This window comes from Bubalus bubalis, chromosome 16 (genome assembly GCF_019923935.1).
Source record: "Bubalus bubalis isolate 160015118507 breed Murrah chromosome 16, NDDB_SH_1, whole genome shotgun sequence".
In the NCBI taxonomy this organism is placed as follows: domain Eukaryota; kingdom Metazoa; phylum Chordata; class Mammalia; order Artiodactyla; family Bovidae; genus Bubalus; species Bubalus bubalis.
The window spans coordinates 71,071,692-71,089,021 of NC_059172.1; the positions used below are offsets into that span (position 1 = coordinate 71,071,692).

The following is a 17,330-nucleotide window of genomic DNA, read 5'->3' on the forward strand; positions in this document are numbered from 1 at the left end:
GAGTGTGTGTGTGTGTGTGTGTGTGTGTGTGTGTGTGTGTGTTAGGGTGTGTGGGATCTAGTTCCTTGTTTGTGTGGGCGCGCGTACGCATGTGTGCATGCATGTTTAGTCGCTCAGTTGTGTCCAACTCTTTGCGACCCCATGTACTGCAGCCCTGACCAGGGATCAGACCTAGGCCCCTACACTCGGGGTATGGAGTCTTAGCTGCTGTGCCACCGGGGAAGCCCTACCCATTCCTGTTTTAACCTCAAAATATTTTGTCTTTCTTTTGTTCCCTGAGTAAACATTATCATCCACCTAATCATCAGGACTAAGCTATGAATTATCTAGGACTGCTCTTTTCATTTTCAGCACCACTCAGGAACCAAGCCTTGTGTTTTGCTTCTGAAATGCCCCCCAAACTTACTGGTTCTGTCTCTTCATTCTCGTTGGTTGGTTCAGGTTTTCATCATCTATTGCACTGATAATTGTAATACAACCTTTACTCATACCCAGTGAAGAACATCGCTGCCACTTGCTGTTATTCATCATCTCTCTCACTTTAAAAGTTTCAGCATCTCTCCATGCCTTAAATAACACTTGCAGATTTCTTATAACCTGGACTGTACCTGCTTTACAGTTTCATCCCTGTCAGCCCTTTCATTCTTCCTTACCCACACATCCTTTGCTCTACTTTGAAATATATTTTTTTCCTGAAACTTACCATCTGTATTAGTTTTCTTGCTGCCTTAACAAATTACCACAAATTTAGCAGCTTTAAATAACCAAAATGTATTGTCTCACAGTTTCTGTAGGTCGGAAACTTGAATGAGGTCGGCAGGTTTCTCTATTTAGGGTCCTGCGAGGCTGAAATCATGGTGTTGACTGGCCTGTGTTCGTTACTGGAGAGTCTAGGCAGCACCTTCTGCTAGCTCATTCATGTTCTCGGCCAGTTCAGTTCCTTGTTGTTGTAGAACTGAGGTTCACTGTCTTGCTGACTTTCGATCAGGGCCAGTCCTTGTTCCTAGCAACTGTCTGCATTCTCGCGCTTTTCTTAAGGTCCCTGGTAGGAATGGTGGGTCAAGGCACTCTCATACTTCAGATCTCTCTGATATCTCTTGACCACTTTTAAGGGTTCATGTGTTTAGTTACGTTGAGCCCACTCAAATCATGAGAAATAATTTCATTATCTGAAAAGTCCATAGCTTTAATTACATCTCCCAAAGTCTTTTTTGTCATATAACAGGTATTCAAGGCTTCTCGGATTAGGACACAGGCTTCCTTGGGTGTCCTTTCTGCCTACCAAGCCAGCCACATTAAGTTGACAAGCGTTTCTCATGCTGTACCCTTTAGTGAAATTTTCTGTTGTAGAATTACACTCTTTCTCTGAAACCGAGATTATGTGTTTCTTCTGAGAAGTCTTCTCTACCAACTCCCTCTACCTCTCTCTCTCTCCTCACATGTCTCTTCTGAACCCTCTTGGGCCTTTGTTCATGTCTCATAGCCCCACACTTTGTTTGAGGGGTGATGGTTTCTGTCTCTAATCATCCTGTGTTAAAAGTTGGTATCATTGGATTGATACCGAAAACAACAGTAAAACTATAATGGATCTTACTGATTATCCTGGGGCATTGCTAAATAGTTCATAACACCACATTCTGAAAGAATAAAAGAAACTTACTGCCTTCCACATTCTTTTTTCTCTTGTTTACTTTCTTCTTCTCTCCTTTTCCCTGCCCTCACTCTCTCATTCTTGAAAGCCACTAATTACTCACAAGCAGAATTTAGCTTTATTGTGAACACACTAGATAAAACCTTTGCTAAGTCTTCACTAAGTAAATTTTCCCCATTTAATTTTTGTTATTCTTTAGTAATTTGCTTTTCTCTGAACTTTAAAAAAAAGGTTGCCTTCTTTTTAATATGAATGTAAAGATCAGAATTAGATGTAATATCATGGTCAGTTTGATATCTTATTCTTAGACTTTGTGTTCCTGCTAGAACTCCGGCATGTTTTTGTGTGTGCTTATTTTTTTTTTAAGAAATTATTACTAAAATTTAATTGATTTTTGCTCCACTGTCGATTTCAGCTATTTATTTTTGCTTTTTTGGATATTTGAAAGTTATACAACTTTTGTTATTTTTCTAAATTGCCAGTCTTTAACTGCTGTATTCTGATGAGTAGCACTTTATCAATTGTTTTATCAACCATTAAATTAGCAATTTCTTTATCATCATCTTTGAGATACAGTGTTTTATAAGATGTTTCTTGGTAGAAATCCTTAAAAAACACTTAAATTTTTAACATTCTTAAAAGACCTCAGATTAAATTTATTTCAGCAAACAGTTTCAAGGCCCCATTATGGGCTCGAATTTACATTCATAACCATACTTGGATACTGTTATCTTCCTCGTACTCCATTATACAGTCAGTGCATAGTTTATAAAATAGTGTTACTGTGAGATTAATTTTCAAGATATTTGCAGTGCATTTCTCAGTTGAAACAAAAGGGTGCCTAAACTAATTTGCAAACACCTGTTTAACCCATATGTGAATAAAATATAACACTTCTTTCATCTAGAAAATCATTAGTAAATATAATTGCCACGGTACAAATGATTAAACACAATTTTAAAACATGAAAAGAATAAAATGCAATAACATTTCAGACAAAGCAAGTATATTTCATTTAAACCTCTCAGAAAAACTGTATAAGGTGGGTATATTGAAAATGACTGATGAAGAAACATCTCAAAGCTGGTCACTTTCACATAGGCAGTGTCACGACCATTTTCTCTTCCCATTTTTTCCCCAGTTTGCTGAACGAACCTTCAGATATTTACTGAATGAATGAAGGCTTATTTTGAATGAATACTCAACTATGATAAACTTTTTCTTTTCTACTTAGTAAATGTTTTTTTCTCACTAATACTTGAGAGGGGGAAAACTAAACCTTTTTTAGTTTAGTTATGGTTTAGCATTTTCATTAATAAATGACCATTTCACTTTGCTATCTGAAAATCACTTTGAAAGTATAATTTGACTAATGCCATGGAAAGAGATAATTAAACTGTTCTTGTAATTCTCACATTAATTTTAAACTTTAGAAAGAAATGAACAAATTTGAAATTATTACTGACATCAAAAAATGTACTATGACAACATCATTCCACAAACTTTCACTATAATTTATAGCTCATGTTATTCAGTACGTTTCAAATGATAGTAATGTGACGAATGGCTTAGATGCTTAAGCTAGATAAGCAGCTGTAAGGCAGTTCTAGGCCAGTGCCTTCTAACCTTTAATCACATACCATAGTACCTGTGGACAGTAAAACGGTAATATGTGTGCAGCAGGCTGAGATAAACTGGTGGGGCTGATGGCAGCTAATCTGAGGTCTTTTGTTGTCCCAAAACAAAAAACCTTTTTGTTGTTATTCCCCATAAAAACGGAGAGAAAAAACATCTTGATGTATCTTTTACAAATTCAGTGATTTTGGGACCAATAAAGGAGTCAAATTATAGCTATTCTGTTAGATATTAATAACAGTTTACTGTGCATCTGATTGTTCTCCTTTAAAGTGTTGGTTCTCCGATTTTTATTTTTTTATTTTTGGTCTAGGAAACCCATTACTTGTGTATATAAGTTTTTCAATGAAGACTGTTTTCCCAAATTTAAAAAACATACTACAAAGAGTAACATTGTTTTATTTTACACTGTAAATCTCTTATTTCTGGCTTAATAGAAGACAGCTTAACTCACATATCTACTTTTGCATTCCACTTATGATGATAAATTATTTTGATTAAAGTGTGTGGGAAAGAAAATCTGGCCTTCCACAGGCATGCAGTTGGAAAAGGAGTAAAATTTTAATACTTTGCTAACAATTTGTGGCTATTCCTCCTTAATACTTCATCGCAACTTGGCAAATAATAGTTTCTTAAAATTTTGTTGCAATGTGGATTATGAAAACAAAGGTTTTCATACTCTGGGACCTCGGGACCATCTACATTGTTGCAGATTAAATTTAAGATTCAGAAGCAGTTTGGCATCTGGAGAAATCCACATTCAGACTCCTGAAGTTTTTTCTCATGGTCACACAAAACACACTTCTTCCTCCAGCAGTAAACTGCACAACTAGGCTTTGAGACAAGGGCTCTTATCTGGAGTCGGTTCCACAAACACTTTGTGCCTGCTCAGCCAATCATCATATTTCCCATAAAGCACATTGTTTATACAGCCTGGGCAGACTGGTACAGCAGGACTCAGTGCCCTAGTTGTACAAAGCTACCTTATCAGTTAGTAACCTAGAGAACATTCCAAAAGTGGATTCCTAGAAGTTAAATGTTCAAGCCTGTCAACTTTTTTTATTTTAGTGCTTTTCCACTGAAATCCATTGGTTTTGTTTTGAACGTTGCATTGCTCTTTAGCCATGCATGATTTTTTTAATTGTATTGACTTATCCACACTTTCAAATCTGATGTTTCATTATACAATATCAAAAAATTAATTTGCTAATATCATTGATCTCAGTAGAAGAAAATCTTGATATTGGGGAACTATAACTCTAAAAACATAACTTTTAATATTTTAGGATTTTCACTTGAATTTTACCACTGACAGCAATTATTGTCAGATCTTTGAAGGCCCAGGTCATTCCAGAAATTCAGGACAAGCTCATTAGATTCTCAGAATGACTACTGAATTCCTTATATCTGAATAGTCTTGGTCTAACAAAAATGCTTTCAGAATAAAATTGGTGTTTCCTTGAAGGAAATGGTTTTTTGTTCAGTTCACAGGTCAAACATTCGTACATCACAACAATTGGCCTTTGTTATGTACTTTACAGATGTGTTAGGTATTTTACGCAATATTAAGTGGATGTGTACTCAAGGCTTGAGATTTGATTTTTACTGCTTTATCAAGGGCAATAAACACACGACTTTGTTTTTTGTTACTGGGAGCAGTGGTGAAGAGTACAATGCCAAAACTATAGTGCCAGGACCTTGATTTGTGCTAAAATTAACAATTTTACCCAGCATTGCTTTTGCATCATCTTTACAAATATCAACACAGTGAAAAGAGTAAATATTAAAATTTCAGTATTAATAGTATAATGGAAACACTAGTGATCTCACAGATCTCACAAATATAGTGATCTCACAGACCTGGTAATAAGCACCCCCCCACCATAGGGCCATATGCTGTGCTTTGAGAACCAACATAATAAAGACAATGAGTACATGCAGAGTAATGTTTGTTTCTGTAAATGTTTTTCACCAGATGTAGGAAGAGTAGATAATAGCTTCTCTTTCCAGAAACTAGATAGTAGCTCCTTGAAAGCAAGGACTTGTAACTTTCTCCTTTATCTTACAGAGAGCTCTGTAAATGTTGGACTGAAATTTTGATCAGAAATTAAACTGAAGCAATGCCTGTTGGAATGGAGACTGGGAGATTTATCCATATTTTTGATGTGGGCAATGAAGAAGGAGCAATCTTTGAATCCAAGATTTCTGTTGTAGATAAAGGATGGTGTGATTAAGACAGATAGATTATAGGAAAACTGGGATCTTTCCAAGAAAGATAATTTTGGCTGTATCAAATTTGGGATGCCTGTGAGTTAAGTGGAGGTGACTAGTAAGCAAAGGAAAATAAAGTGTAGTGTAAGAGAACTCTGCACTGATGAACTCAGACATGAACAGGTATACAATAGTGAATGACGCCATGTGTATGGAAGGATTTCTCTGGAGAGAGAAGAGAGGGAAAAGGGTACTGGAAAATAGCACTGTTTAAATGGTGAACTAAAAAGTGGAAATAGCCAAAAGGCTAGAGAGATACCAGGACAGCAAAATACTTGGGAAATTGAAAAGTGTGTACTAGTGATTTGGGTCTCCCCCTCACCCTACTTAATCTATAGCAAACATGCTGATACATTAGTGATAGAAATATTCTAGATAACAAATAGACCCAACTTTGTTGTTAATGAGGTGATGCTGAGATCTGCTAGGCTTAATGCACCCCAAGTTATGAATGAGTGACAAACTGGGATTGTAAAGAGGAGAAAGTCTTTATTTTTTTTTTTAGTGCTCCTAGATATTTCAAACTTTTCCATGTTAGTTTTCAAACTTTTCCATGTTAGAATCACCTGAGGATCTTCTTGGATCCATAGCTTTCATTCCAAATGTTCTTTGATATTTTTAGTTTACTTGTTTTTATGGGTTATGTTCTGGGCATTAGGATTTTTTAAAGCTCACCAAATAGTACAGGAGAAAATGCAGCAAAGGAAGGGAATCATTGACTGTCTTAGGCAAATGGAATGAATTATAAATTAGTAATAGGTTTAATCTTGTTAGATAAAATAATTCAAGAGATTGCTGCCATTTGTTTCTATTTTAAATTAATTATGGAGAATGGAGACTTTCCTAGATACGTTTGTTGAACATTATCTGCGTACCACCTATGTACCATACAGAGTATGTAGCATTGGAGTTTTAATTATGAATAATAGGTTCTGTCTTTCCAATATGGAGTTCACATTTCAGAGATGATGAAGTAAAGTTTAAGGAGAACTCAATATCTGTCTTTAATGCTAAGGTTTCCAGTTTTCTCTCATACTCAACTATCCAAAATGTATTTAATATTTCAGATGTGTGTTACTTCTTGTTCTAGAAATGTAATTCCACTGTATCACTTCCCAGTAAACATATGAAGTTAAAAATCTCTGAATTTTTCATTATTCTTTTCTACATAAAATATTTTTCACTCAAGGGTCTTTCTAGGTAATATAGTTATTTGAACATAAATGATGCAGTGGTACAAGAGTTCACTCACATACTTTTCTACAAGAAAAGAAAAACAAGACCAATCATTTTGTCACCTAGAATGTTTTTCTTTTAACTCTTAAAGTGAAGATATAATGTAAGTTATTTAATCATCTGGATCAAAAAAACCCAGTTTTTTAACTGGAAAATAAATAGATGGAATAAAAGTTTGTCATATTTCTTACATGAACTCTTTTTGTGTAAAATTTCATTTTTGACATTGAAAATGTTTTCAGGGATGTGTGTGCATATGAACTTAGGTTTTTATATATTTTTAAATATAGGTCATTGGTAGAATTAAGTCATTTTTTGTCTTCACAGTACTAGATTTATTTAATAAAACTTAGAATGGAAAAAGCAACCAATAAAAACTTAGTTATAAGAAATTCCCAGTATGAAATTAGCTTTGGCAAAGAGGAATCTTTTTGGTTTACAAACATGCAAGGAAGGACTGAACAACCAAGAAAAGAATGGCAAATACACAGATGGGCTTTAAGAACATTGGAAACCAGGTACTCAGACATGGCCGATAGTTTCTCTCCATCTGTTTGTTTGTTTGTTTTGTTTTTTGTTTTTAATTCTTCTAGCTAACTCTTGCCTGGAAAATCCCATGGACGGAGGAGCCTGGTGGGCTGCAGTCCATGGGATCGCAAAGAGTCGGACACGACTGAGCGACTTCACTTCCACTTTCCACTTTATCATGCATTGGAGAAGGAAATGGCAACGCACTCTAGTGTTCTTGCCTGGAGAATCCCAGGGACGGGGGAGCCTGGTGGGCTGCCGTCTGTGGGGTTGCACAGAGTCGGACACGACTGAAGCGACTTAGCAGCAGCAGCTAACTTCACTCTCTCTAGCCATAGACTCGGTTTTTCCACATATCGGGAAACATGGCTACTAATACTTGAGTTTTAAGTTGACTTCGCCTTTTTGAACCAGAGTCCAAAAATCCCAAGAGAGCCGTTGTCTGGGCTTTGTTTGCGTGCCCTTGTAGGTCAGTCAGCAGTGGCCAGGTTTGTGAGAGGATACTAAACAAACACATCAGTTATAGTTACAGCCATGTTGATGTAAGAGGAAATTACCAGGAAAAGAGGTGAGTAACACAAACAAACAGTTCACTATACTTATAGTAAAATAAAGTAATGAAAAAGCCAAGGAAACGAAATTAGAAAACATAAAATACAGTGAAAAAGTAGGGCGACCTTTATCACATATGATGACAAGTGTGACTGTGTTTGAAAAAACAACTCAAAAGTCAATTTACGCTCAAACAGAATGACACAGATTAAAAGTGAAAAGTTGGCAGAGACAAGTAAGGAACATAGCAAATAAAAAGGATGATGGCAGTATTACTGTCAGACAATAGTGTCATAGACAAATAGCAGTTTTGTATAACAAAAGAAGTAAACAAAACCCAGCTTTAAAGCAAGAAAAATACCTAGGTGCCAGAAATACAATGAATTTAAGGCTGAAAGCCTCAGAGACATTATTAGTAGGAGTCTTGGTATTAGGGTACAGTAGGGGAGAACGGCATCACCGACTCGACGCACATGAGTCTGAGTGAGCTCCGGGAGTTGGTGATGGACAGGGAGGCCTGGCATGCTGCGATTCATGGGGTCGCGAAGAGTCGGACACGACCGAGCGACTGAACTGAGGGGAGAAGTTGGGATTTTAAATCCAGGTAGCAACTGTAGATAAAAACTTTAGGCCCAGATGAAGTGACTTCCTTTGGAAGTCTAATTGGAGAAAAGGAACTGGAATAGCCCAGCTCCCTGGCCTGGGAAGGAGGCTGTGGTAGCAAAGTCCCCTGTGGTATATCAGCCTAGGCTTGTTCTGTGTGCTCTGCTAAGAGAATACTTGAAGACCTGAATAGAGCTGTGCAGTGTTCCTCAGTGGAAACTTTAATATTATGAATATCACTTAAAGAATAATGTGTGAGAAGTGCACTTTTTCTTTTAATAGAAAGCTTCACTCAGATAAAGGATGGCCTCACCATATCAACTAATAGATTGTAGAGCGGTAAAAATAGGAAGTGTGCAGCTGGTACAGAAATAGACATTAGTGGAATAGAAAGTTCATAGACAAGTATGTATAAAGATGGAGTTCTAGAAATGTACCTATAGATTAACATGGAGAGGTACTAAACTTATGGATTGTAGTAGTTGGAAGGAAATTCATATAATCTTTAATACTTTAATTATCAAGCAAGAAAAGAATGAAAATAATTGAATATTGTTAACACTGCTGTATGATACATCGGAACTTACAGTTATATGAAATTCATATATCACAATATTTACATTTTTAATAGAAATGCAAAATAAAATAACTGGAGTACCCTGGGTTTCTTAATCAGAATGGCAGTGACCTTGTAATTAATAATGGTCTGTATTGGCAAAGACAGGTACTTCTGATAAAAGTGTAAATTGATACAGCCTTTTTTTTTTTTTTTTTTTTTTTTTTTTTGTCAAGGTATTTTGCTCTATTCAGGAACCTTTAAATATGAATCTTCTTTGACCTAATAACTTTGTTTTTCAACTCCTAACTGATCACAGGGAAATAATCTCTTAAGTAATGACCAAAATTGATAGTCATTATCTCTTGGTAGTAGTTCTTCTCTTTGTTGTATTTGCCTTCTACAGTGAATATGTATTATAATTAGAAGCATTTTGAGGGGCAGAGTGCTTAGGGATTTTTGGAGATCAAAAAAAAAATAGTCCTTTTTGTGCTTGTTTGTGTGCTCAGTCATATCTGACTCTTTGCAACCGCGTGGACTATAGCCCGCCAGGCTCCTCTATCCACAGGATTTTCCAGGCAAGAATACTGGAGTGGTTTGCCATTTCCTTCTCCAGTTTTTGTGCATAACTGTTTTTACTCTGATTCTTCATGTGATCTTATTAGTAAAACAAAAGATTGATAGTTAATAATATGCCTTAGCACAGTTCGTGGCTTTTGTATGATTAGCTAAATATTTTTACCATTTTATAAAATCCTTGAAATGTTTTTATCATGGCAGCATTTCAGAGATTCACAAGATGTCTTTAAATAGATTTTTTAAAAACAATTATCCTCCATCAGTTTTATTTTTTATTTAGATGAATTTATTCTTTTTCAGTAAACTTTTCCATGGATAGTATCTTATAATATCCATATTTGTATTTGACAGCTATATTTTCTGCTCTGAAGAATCTTCAAGATAAAATTCGACGTTTAGAACTTGAAAGGATTCAGGCAGAAGAAAGTGTGAAAACCTTGTCTAAAGAAACAATTGAATATAAGAAAGTATTGGATGAACAGATACAAGAAAGGGAGAATTCAAAGAACGAGGAATCAAAGCACAATCAAGGTTTGTTTAATTATGAGGGAAATAAAACACTATCAAAATAAGTATTATGAAATTACTCTTTAAAAAATTACCCTAAAAGAAATTCCACATTAGTGTTTTCTAGTGCTTAGTGTCTTCTAGCACTACAAAACTGCATTATATTTGAGTGCATTTTGAGGAACAAGTGCTGATGTCCTGCATTAAAATTATTATCTGAATGCAAGGCCGATTAGACTAACATACAGAAAGTGAATGACTTAGGTCCTCTGAAAATGCTTCCTGAGGTACTGGAAAATGTTTATTATATATACCGTAGATTCATGTTAAACAGATTGTTAAATTGTCCTGTGCGTGAGCTAATTTCTGTTTTTCTTTTTAGAACTGACATCTCAGTTGTTAGCTGCAGAAAATAAATGTAATCTTTTAGAAAAACAGTTGGAATACATGCGGAACATGATAAAGCATGCAGAAATGGAGAGGACATCTGTATTAGAGAAACAGGTTTGTTACTTCATAGAGTCATTCTCAAGAAAAGTTAGCTATAGAGAAAATTAGGTGGATATAAAGACCTTTTACTCAGTGAGGACTAACGGTGCTGTTACAAATCATCAGTTCTCTGTCTATCTTAAAAGGTAACAGTACCTGTCATTTTGAAAAACTGCTAGTGGAAACTTTGAGAGAAAAGTGGTTTGTTTTTTTTCTTTCAGCAAAGCTTGTAAAGAAGAGTTTGCTTTTTGGATGACCCTCATACACACTGACATATTCTCTATAGCTTCTGCTTTGGGACAGTATAATAGCCCAGGACTGAAATTACTTGGGATCGGTTATAGTGTCTGAAGATTTGATTGTTCTCCTTCGTTGTTGTTGTATTTGGTAGAGGTTTACTTATATTGGAAAAATGCTGTCACTTGTGTTTTCAAGTCATGTTAACTTCTTTGTACATTATAAAAAGCATAAACAAGCATATTATGTACCTCTCTGCTTCTTGGCATTTTGTTTAAAAGACTCAAATCAGGAAGCATGTTTCAAAGTTCTTTATACTCTGAAAAGCTCTTCACATTTGTTACTTTAGCAAAAATATTTTGTTCTGTCATATCAGAGGTATTTTTATTTAAGTAACTTATACATTTGTGAGAGAACATCTTCAACATCAGCCTTAAATATATTTTTTAAAACATGTCTCATTTTCCTATTGTAAATCTAGAATTTGAATTCATCATGAATACTTTTTTAGCATCTTAATTTTGTTATACAGAAATTGAATATTTTGTTGGACACTCTGCAGTGTGAAAAAAATTGAATGCCTTCCACCTCAGTTAGCCTTTAGTCATAGTTGGAGATATTAGACCTAAAATACTTGATTGCATGACAGTATTTAAGAGAATGTTTCAGCAGTTCTTTAGTGTGTATTATATTATAGTTCTCTTTACTGTGCCATTGAGTTTATTGTGACCTTATATTCTTGTTTCTAGTTGGGTCTAACATTTTTATGTGATAGTTGGAGTGGGGAAGGAGGTGATCTGCCACATGATTGGAAATAGCCAAGCATGTTCAGTAAGCAATATAGTAATTCTCTTTATTAGGATATTTCAGTTCATAGGTTAGAAAGCACCTATAAAACGGTAGTGAGATGTCTTGACTAATACATCTATTATACATAAATATGTCTTTGAATTAAGCTCTGTTTTCATCAGTAGACTTTGAATAATTCATTTAATAAGAATGGTTCCAGTACTGAAAAAATGTGATTTGTGCCAATTTTTAACTTAACGTATTCTTTTAAGGACAGTTACTATCCACTGAGGTGGGTAGGAGGAAATTGGTAGTTCACACAAATTCCTGAGAAATGTATTGTTTTGTATTACTTTGTCATATTCAAATTTCTGTTAGTATGATGCCTATTGCTGACTTGTATATGAAGATACACTGTTTACAAGTTCAAATGCTTAGTGTTTTGACTTTTTATGTGTATACTTCAATTTAGCATATTTCCACTTCTTATTCTAGTTTATCCTGTGACTGACAGTCATTAAATCTGATAGGTGGCAGTCTTCAAATCCTTAACTATAAACCTCAGAAAAGAAAAAATGATGGATGCTTTGCATAGAATTCAGAGGAAGTGTAAATGGTAGATACCAAAACCATGACTATTGCCTTAATTAAAACTGTTTAAGAAAACCAGACAAATAACAAGTATTTGCGTGAAGCCTGTGTGTCGCGTGAATACTGTCAAGAGTATCAGTGTACAGAACCACATGTTATGATAGTGTATGATAAGATTTCACTTATATTTGTTAACATTTCTTTGGTTTCATCTTAATACTGTTTTCCTAGAATTTCTCTGCAGTATCTAAGTAGTTCTGTGAAAAGACAAGTAGCCTATTATACTCTATTAGTTTTTTCAGTTTTTTGTCAGATTATCATGCTATATTTTCATGCTATGTTTAATACTGTTTCCCAGGTCTCCCTGGAAAGAGAACGACAACATGATCAAACGCATGTTCAAAACCAGCTTGAAAAATTGGACCTTCTTGAACAGGAGTATAACAAGCTTACCACAATGCAGGCCCTTGCAGAAGTCAGTGAAAATTTCTTCCTCACCAGTGCATAATATTGGTTCTTTTGTAAAATTGGTCATTTTATAATCCTAGATATTTTATAGGAAAACAGTGATCTTATAGCAAAGAAACATAGGAGTTTGTTTTTTTGTTTTTTTTTTTTTTAAGAAGAAACAAATTTGGAGAGAAAGTTCACATTTTACAATAGTAGTGTACCTAAGGAAGGAGTTCTTTTTGAAAATATTGACAGATGAAATGTTTTTCAGTATCCTTAAGTCTTGTATCACTTTAAGTTTTTCTCTGAACTAATTTTACTTTTAATTGATTCATTTGGGAAGTACTTAATACCACTGAGACTGTAAGGTTCTAGATCCAACTTCCATGTAGCCTACAGGCCTTTATACGGAGGCTGTGTTCTTTGGCCATGGATTTCGCTCAGAATTCTGTTAGGTCTTAAGGCAGAGTCGTGGACGCTGGCAAGGGACTCTGCCTTAAGACTTAACAGAATTATGAGCAAAATCCATGTTACTAGGGTGAACTCACCATGCTAAAATTTTACACTTTCCTATGTTGCTTATATTAAAATTTTACAAATACACATTGAAACTCTTTTTACTGTTACCACTTTTAATATTTTTATCACTAGAAAAAAATGCAAGAGTTGGAAGCAAAACTCCGTCAGGAAGAACAAGAAAGGAAACGAATGCAAGCTAAGGCAGCCCAGGTAAGTTGAAATGTAAGCAGGTAGGCTCCTCACATTTCCTGCTATTCTTTATGTATAAATAGATGTAGATGTGGACTGCTTTTATTTATATTTCAGAATGGTCCAGTATATAAATTTGCAGACTTAGCTTCATGTGAAAAATTTAAACGTTTTTATAGGCAGATATAAAAGCTGAGCAATTCTTTAGGGTTTTTCCAGTTGTGGACTTTTCAGCCAGCTTTTTTTTTAATCAATAGACTAAAAAATATCAGAATCTGTACACATAATCATATACAACTTTACAGTCATATAAAACTTCACATCAGTCACCATTGGAAATGTTTGAAAGCCTTATTCAGTATCCCGTCTTGTAAGAGCTTCTCTTTTTTGGTGGCCTCCAGACACCAGGTCAGTAGTGAAGGTAGTGAAAGTGAAGTCGCTCAGTCATGTCCGACTCTTTGCGACCCCATGGACTGTAGCCCACCAGGCTCCTCCGTCCATGGGATTCTCCAGGCAAGAATACTGGAGTGGGCTGCCACTTCCTTCTCCAGAGGATCTACCTGACCCAGGGATCGAACCCAGGTCTCTCGCATTGCAGGCAGATGCTTTAACCTCTGAGCCACCAGGGAAGCCCAGTGAAGGTAGTGGGCTGCCCAATAGTTGGTGACCTGTACTAATTCACTAAAGCCACCATATGAGGAAAATGAACTCTGCTCATTCCTAGCCCTGGATTTTTATCCCATGCAGTGGTCACCAGGTGGGATAGGTGAAGCAGTGTGATGATCGGAATTTTTCTCAAAAACTCAGACAGTTTTGTTTTATAGGCAGGTTTGAAACCCACTGTTCGAGACAACACACACACGTACATATGTATATAATTATATTTTTTTAAGGAAAAGTTGAAAAGAGCAGCCCTTTTTGAAATCCTTAGTAGTTGCTTATGGAATTTTTACTGTATTAAATTAATGTAGTTACTAAGCTTCTAGAGAAAAGGGCTTGATTACATTCTCTGACATACCTTGCAGTTCCTTTGGACATAGATTTCCAGTTCCTTTTTCTTACATTAAGCGTATGAGCTTTTAAAAGAGGAAGATTGTACTTTGTTGTCCAGCTGCTTTGTGTCTAGCACTGTTGTACATGCTGTGTGTGAAAAGAAGAAAATACTGAAACGTTGGTTGAGTTAGAAATATTGGCTTTAACTTGTTAGATAAAATTTAAAGACCAACCTCAAATAAAGAACTAAAAGAAGCCAGGCTAAGTCAAAGGACAAATTATAGGACAGTACTTCAAGATAAAATGAGAGCGTGGTTTGATTTAAAATCGTGGACACATGTTCACAGATTGACTCAAGACATAGTTACATAGCTGTGACTAGACACAGTTACACAGCTGTGATGTGTTTTTAATCTGTACTGTATGACACCGCTGTAGGTTTTGTGTAGGCCTTTACATGGCATTGAATCATAACTTTTATTTCTTCAGTATTAACTTCAGGCTCTCATGTTTTTCCTAGTTGCAGACTGGTCTAGAAGTAAATAGACTTATCTATGAAGATAAGGCAACTTCATGTGTTCCCAATACAAAAAGAATTAAAAAAAAGAAGTCAAAACCACCAGAAAAGGTATGAAAAAAGAACCAGAAGGTACTGTTTATTGCTAGGCATAGTTTATGTGAAAGTACTCATAAACCATGTGGTCCGTCAATCTTGGATGAGTAAATCTGTTTCATTCTAAGTTTCTTCATTGGGAAAATGGGGATAAGTAATACCTACTTCTAAATTTTAACCCTAACAGTGAGATAATGAATATGAAAACATTTTAGAACTACATAGCGCTGCACAAATATTAGTTATTATTCAGTATTGCATTAATTACCCTTTGCTCTTGAAAGTTTGTGTGTGTATACATACGTACGTGCATATAGACACACAGAGAATTTCTCTACTGAGACTGTAACTGCTGTTTCGTCAGGTACTATTTTTTTCTTGCTTAGCCTTTCCTTAGGGTAAGATGTGTGTTGACAAGTATTATTAGGAGCACTGGCCGTAATGCCAGGAGAGATAAAACCAGCAGGAGCCCAGCAGTTACGTGAGGTTTCAGGTTAGTCTTGTATAGGCAGCTCTTATCGTCACGTGAGTAAAATTGCTTTCCTTTTTTCTCTTGCATGCAGAAGGGTTCTAGGAACTATTTTGCTGTACAGCCACATTATCGATTATGCTTGGGTGATATGCCATTTGTAGCTGGAAAGGTGAGTTGGTTGAACTCTGAATTTTTTTGTACAACTTAGATCTTTGAATTAAATCCACTCATTTGCCTGTATACCTATAAATGGTGAGAACTTATTCTGCTTTTTTACCAAGGGATCCTAGTGTTGTGAGAAAGAGACGGAAGAAAGTTTTATAGGACTGGGGCACAGGGCGAAGCCTTAAGGCAGGTGGGGTGTATGTGGAAGGAAGTAATGAACAAAAGCAGAGACCCTGGTTTGGTGAAGGTATGGTTATGGGTAGGAAAGGAAATGGGAAAAGGTATATTTGTAGCACTGGAATTTCATATCAGCCCTGTTGATTTGTATTTAGGTATAGATTGAAGACATTTAAGTGAAAAGAAGTCACGTCCTCTTTGTCTTCACATGCTTATTACTTAAGGATTGGTTCTCCAAGAAGCAGCCACACGTAGACTTGAATCTTAAGTTTCTTTAGTGCTTAAAAATGTGGAGATGGTAATTTTGTCAAATAGCAGCAAGTACTGGGTGATTTCTAAGAAGTGCTTAACATTGTGTTAGTTTATACCACGTTTTTCATTAATGTTTGTGTTGCTTGCTGTTTCAATACCTTGAATACCCAACTGTAGATAGTGAGTTTCAGAGGCTTGAGGAATAAATTTTATTTATTTATTTTAACCCACAGTAAATTCTCAGTGAAAGCTTGGGGAAGGAACAATTTCCTAGTTTTTCTACTTGTCCTTTATAGATGTGCGTGGCACAAATCATTCCTTAAAAATTTTGCCATTGGCTGTCCTTTACCCTAAATTTAACCTCTTCTTGGATTGCAGATATCTTTTGACCTACGTTTTTTCTTGTTATCTGTTGCTCCTAACCGTGGTTCTGCTTTGCCATAGAATCTCTGAGTTGGGTTGGAAACAGTTTCTTAAAGGATGACCAGCTGTATCAGAATCATTGACTATGCATTTGAAAAAGCAGATTATGAAGCCTTGCCACAATTCTAGTAAATCAGAATTGTTTAGGTGTGGGGCCTAGAAAGTATATTTAATTGGTGCCCAGTCTCAGTCTGATGTTCAGTTATATTTGGAACCCATTTAATAACAGTTCCCCGTCCAGTGTTTTCATTATGTAAACATTGAGCATAATGGTCCTAGACTCTGTCCAAACACGCTGTTGATGAAACCTCATTATACCACAGACAGCCCTTCACGTTTCTATAAGGCTTTACTTGGAAATGCTTCAGTTCAGTTCAGTTCAGTTCATTTCAGTTGCTCAGTCGTGTCCGACTCTTTGCGACCCCATGAATCGAAGCACGCCAGTCCTCCCTGTCCATCACCAACTCCTGGAGTTCACTCAGACTCACGTCCATCGAATCAGTGATGCCATCCAGCCATCTCATCCTCTGTCATCCCCTTCTCCTCCTGCCCCCAATTCCTCCCAGCATCAGAGTCTTTTCCAATGAGTCCACTCTTCGCATGAGGTGGCCAAAGTACTGGAGTTTCAGCTTTAGCATCATTCCTTCCAAAGAAGTCCCAGGGCTGATCTCCTTCAGAATGGACTGGTTGGATCTCCTTGCAGTCCAAGGGACTCTGAAGAGTCTCTCCTTCTCCAACACCACAGTTCAAAAGCATCAATTCTTCGGCACTCAGCTTTCTTCACAGTCCAACTCTCACATCCACACATGACCACTGGAAAAACCATAGACTTGACTAGACGGACCTTTGTTGG

At 36.1% G+C, this 17,330-nt stretch overlaps 1 protein-coding gene across 3 annotated transcripts in view; it reads left to right on the plus strand.

The window, feature by feature from the left end:
* CEP57 (centrosomal protein 57) overlaps positions 1-17,330 on the plus strand; it is a 41,534-nt gene that overhangs the window by 16,843 nt on the left and 7,361 nt on the right. For all 3 annotated transcript variants that reach the window (XM_044929783.2, XM_006050562.4, XM_006050564.4), the window contains 6 exons: positions 9,963-10,142; positions 10,501-10,622; positions 12,583-12,699; positions 13,326-13,403; positions 14,896-15,003; positions 15,552-15,629. In XM_044929783.2, coding sequence (XP_044785718.1) covers positions 9,963-10,142; positions 10,501-10,622; positions 12,583-12,699; positions 13,326-13,403; positions 14,896-15,003; positions 15,552-15,629 — 683 coding nt within the window. The remainder of the gene's footprint in view (positions 1-9,962; positions 10,143-10,500; positions 10,623-12,582; positions 12,700-13,325; positions 13,404-14,895; positions 15,004-15,551; positions 15,630-17,330) is intronic.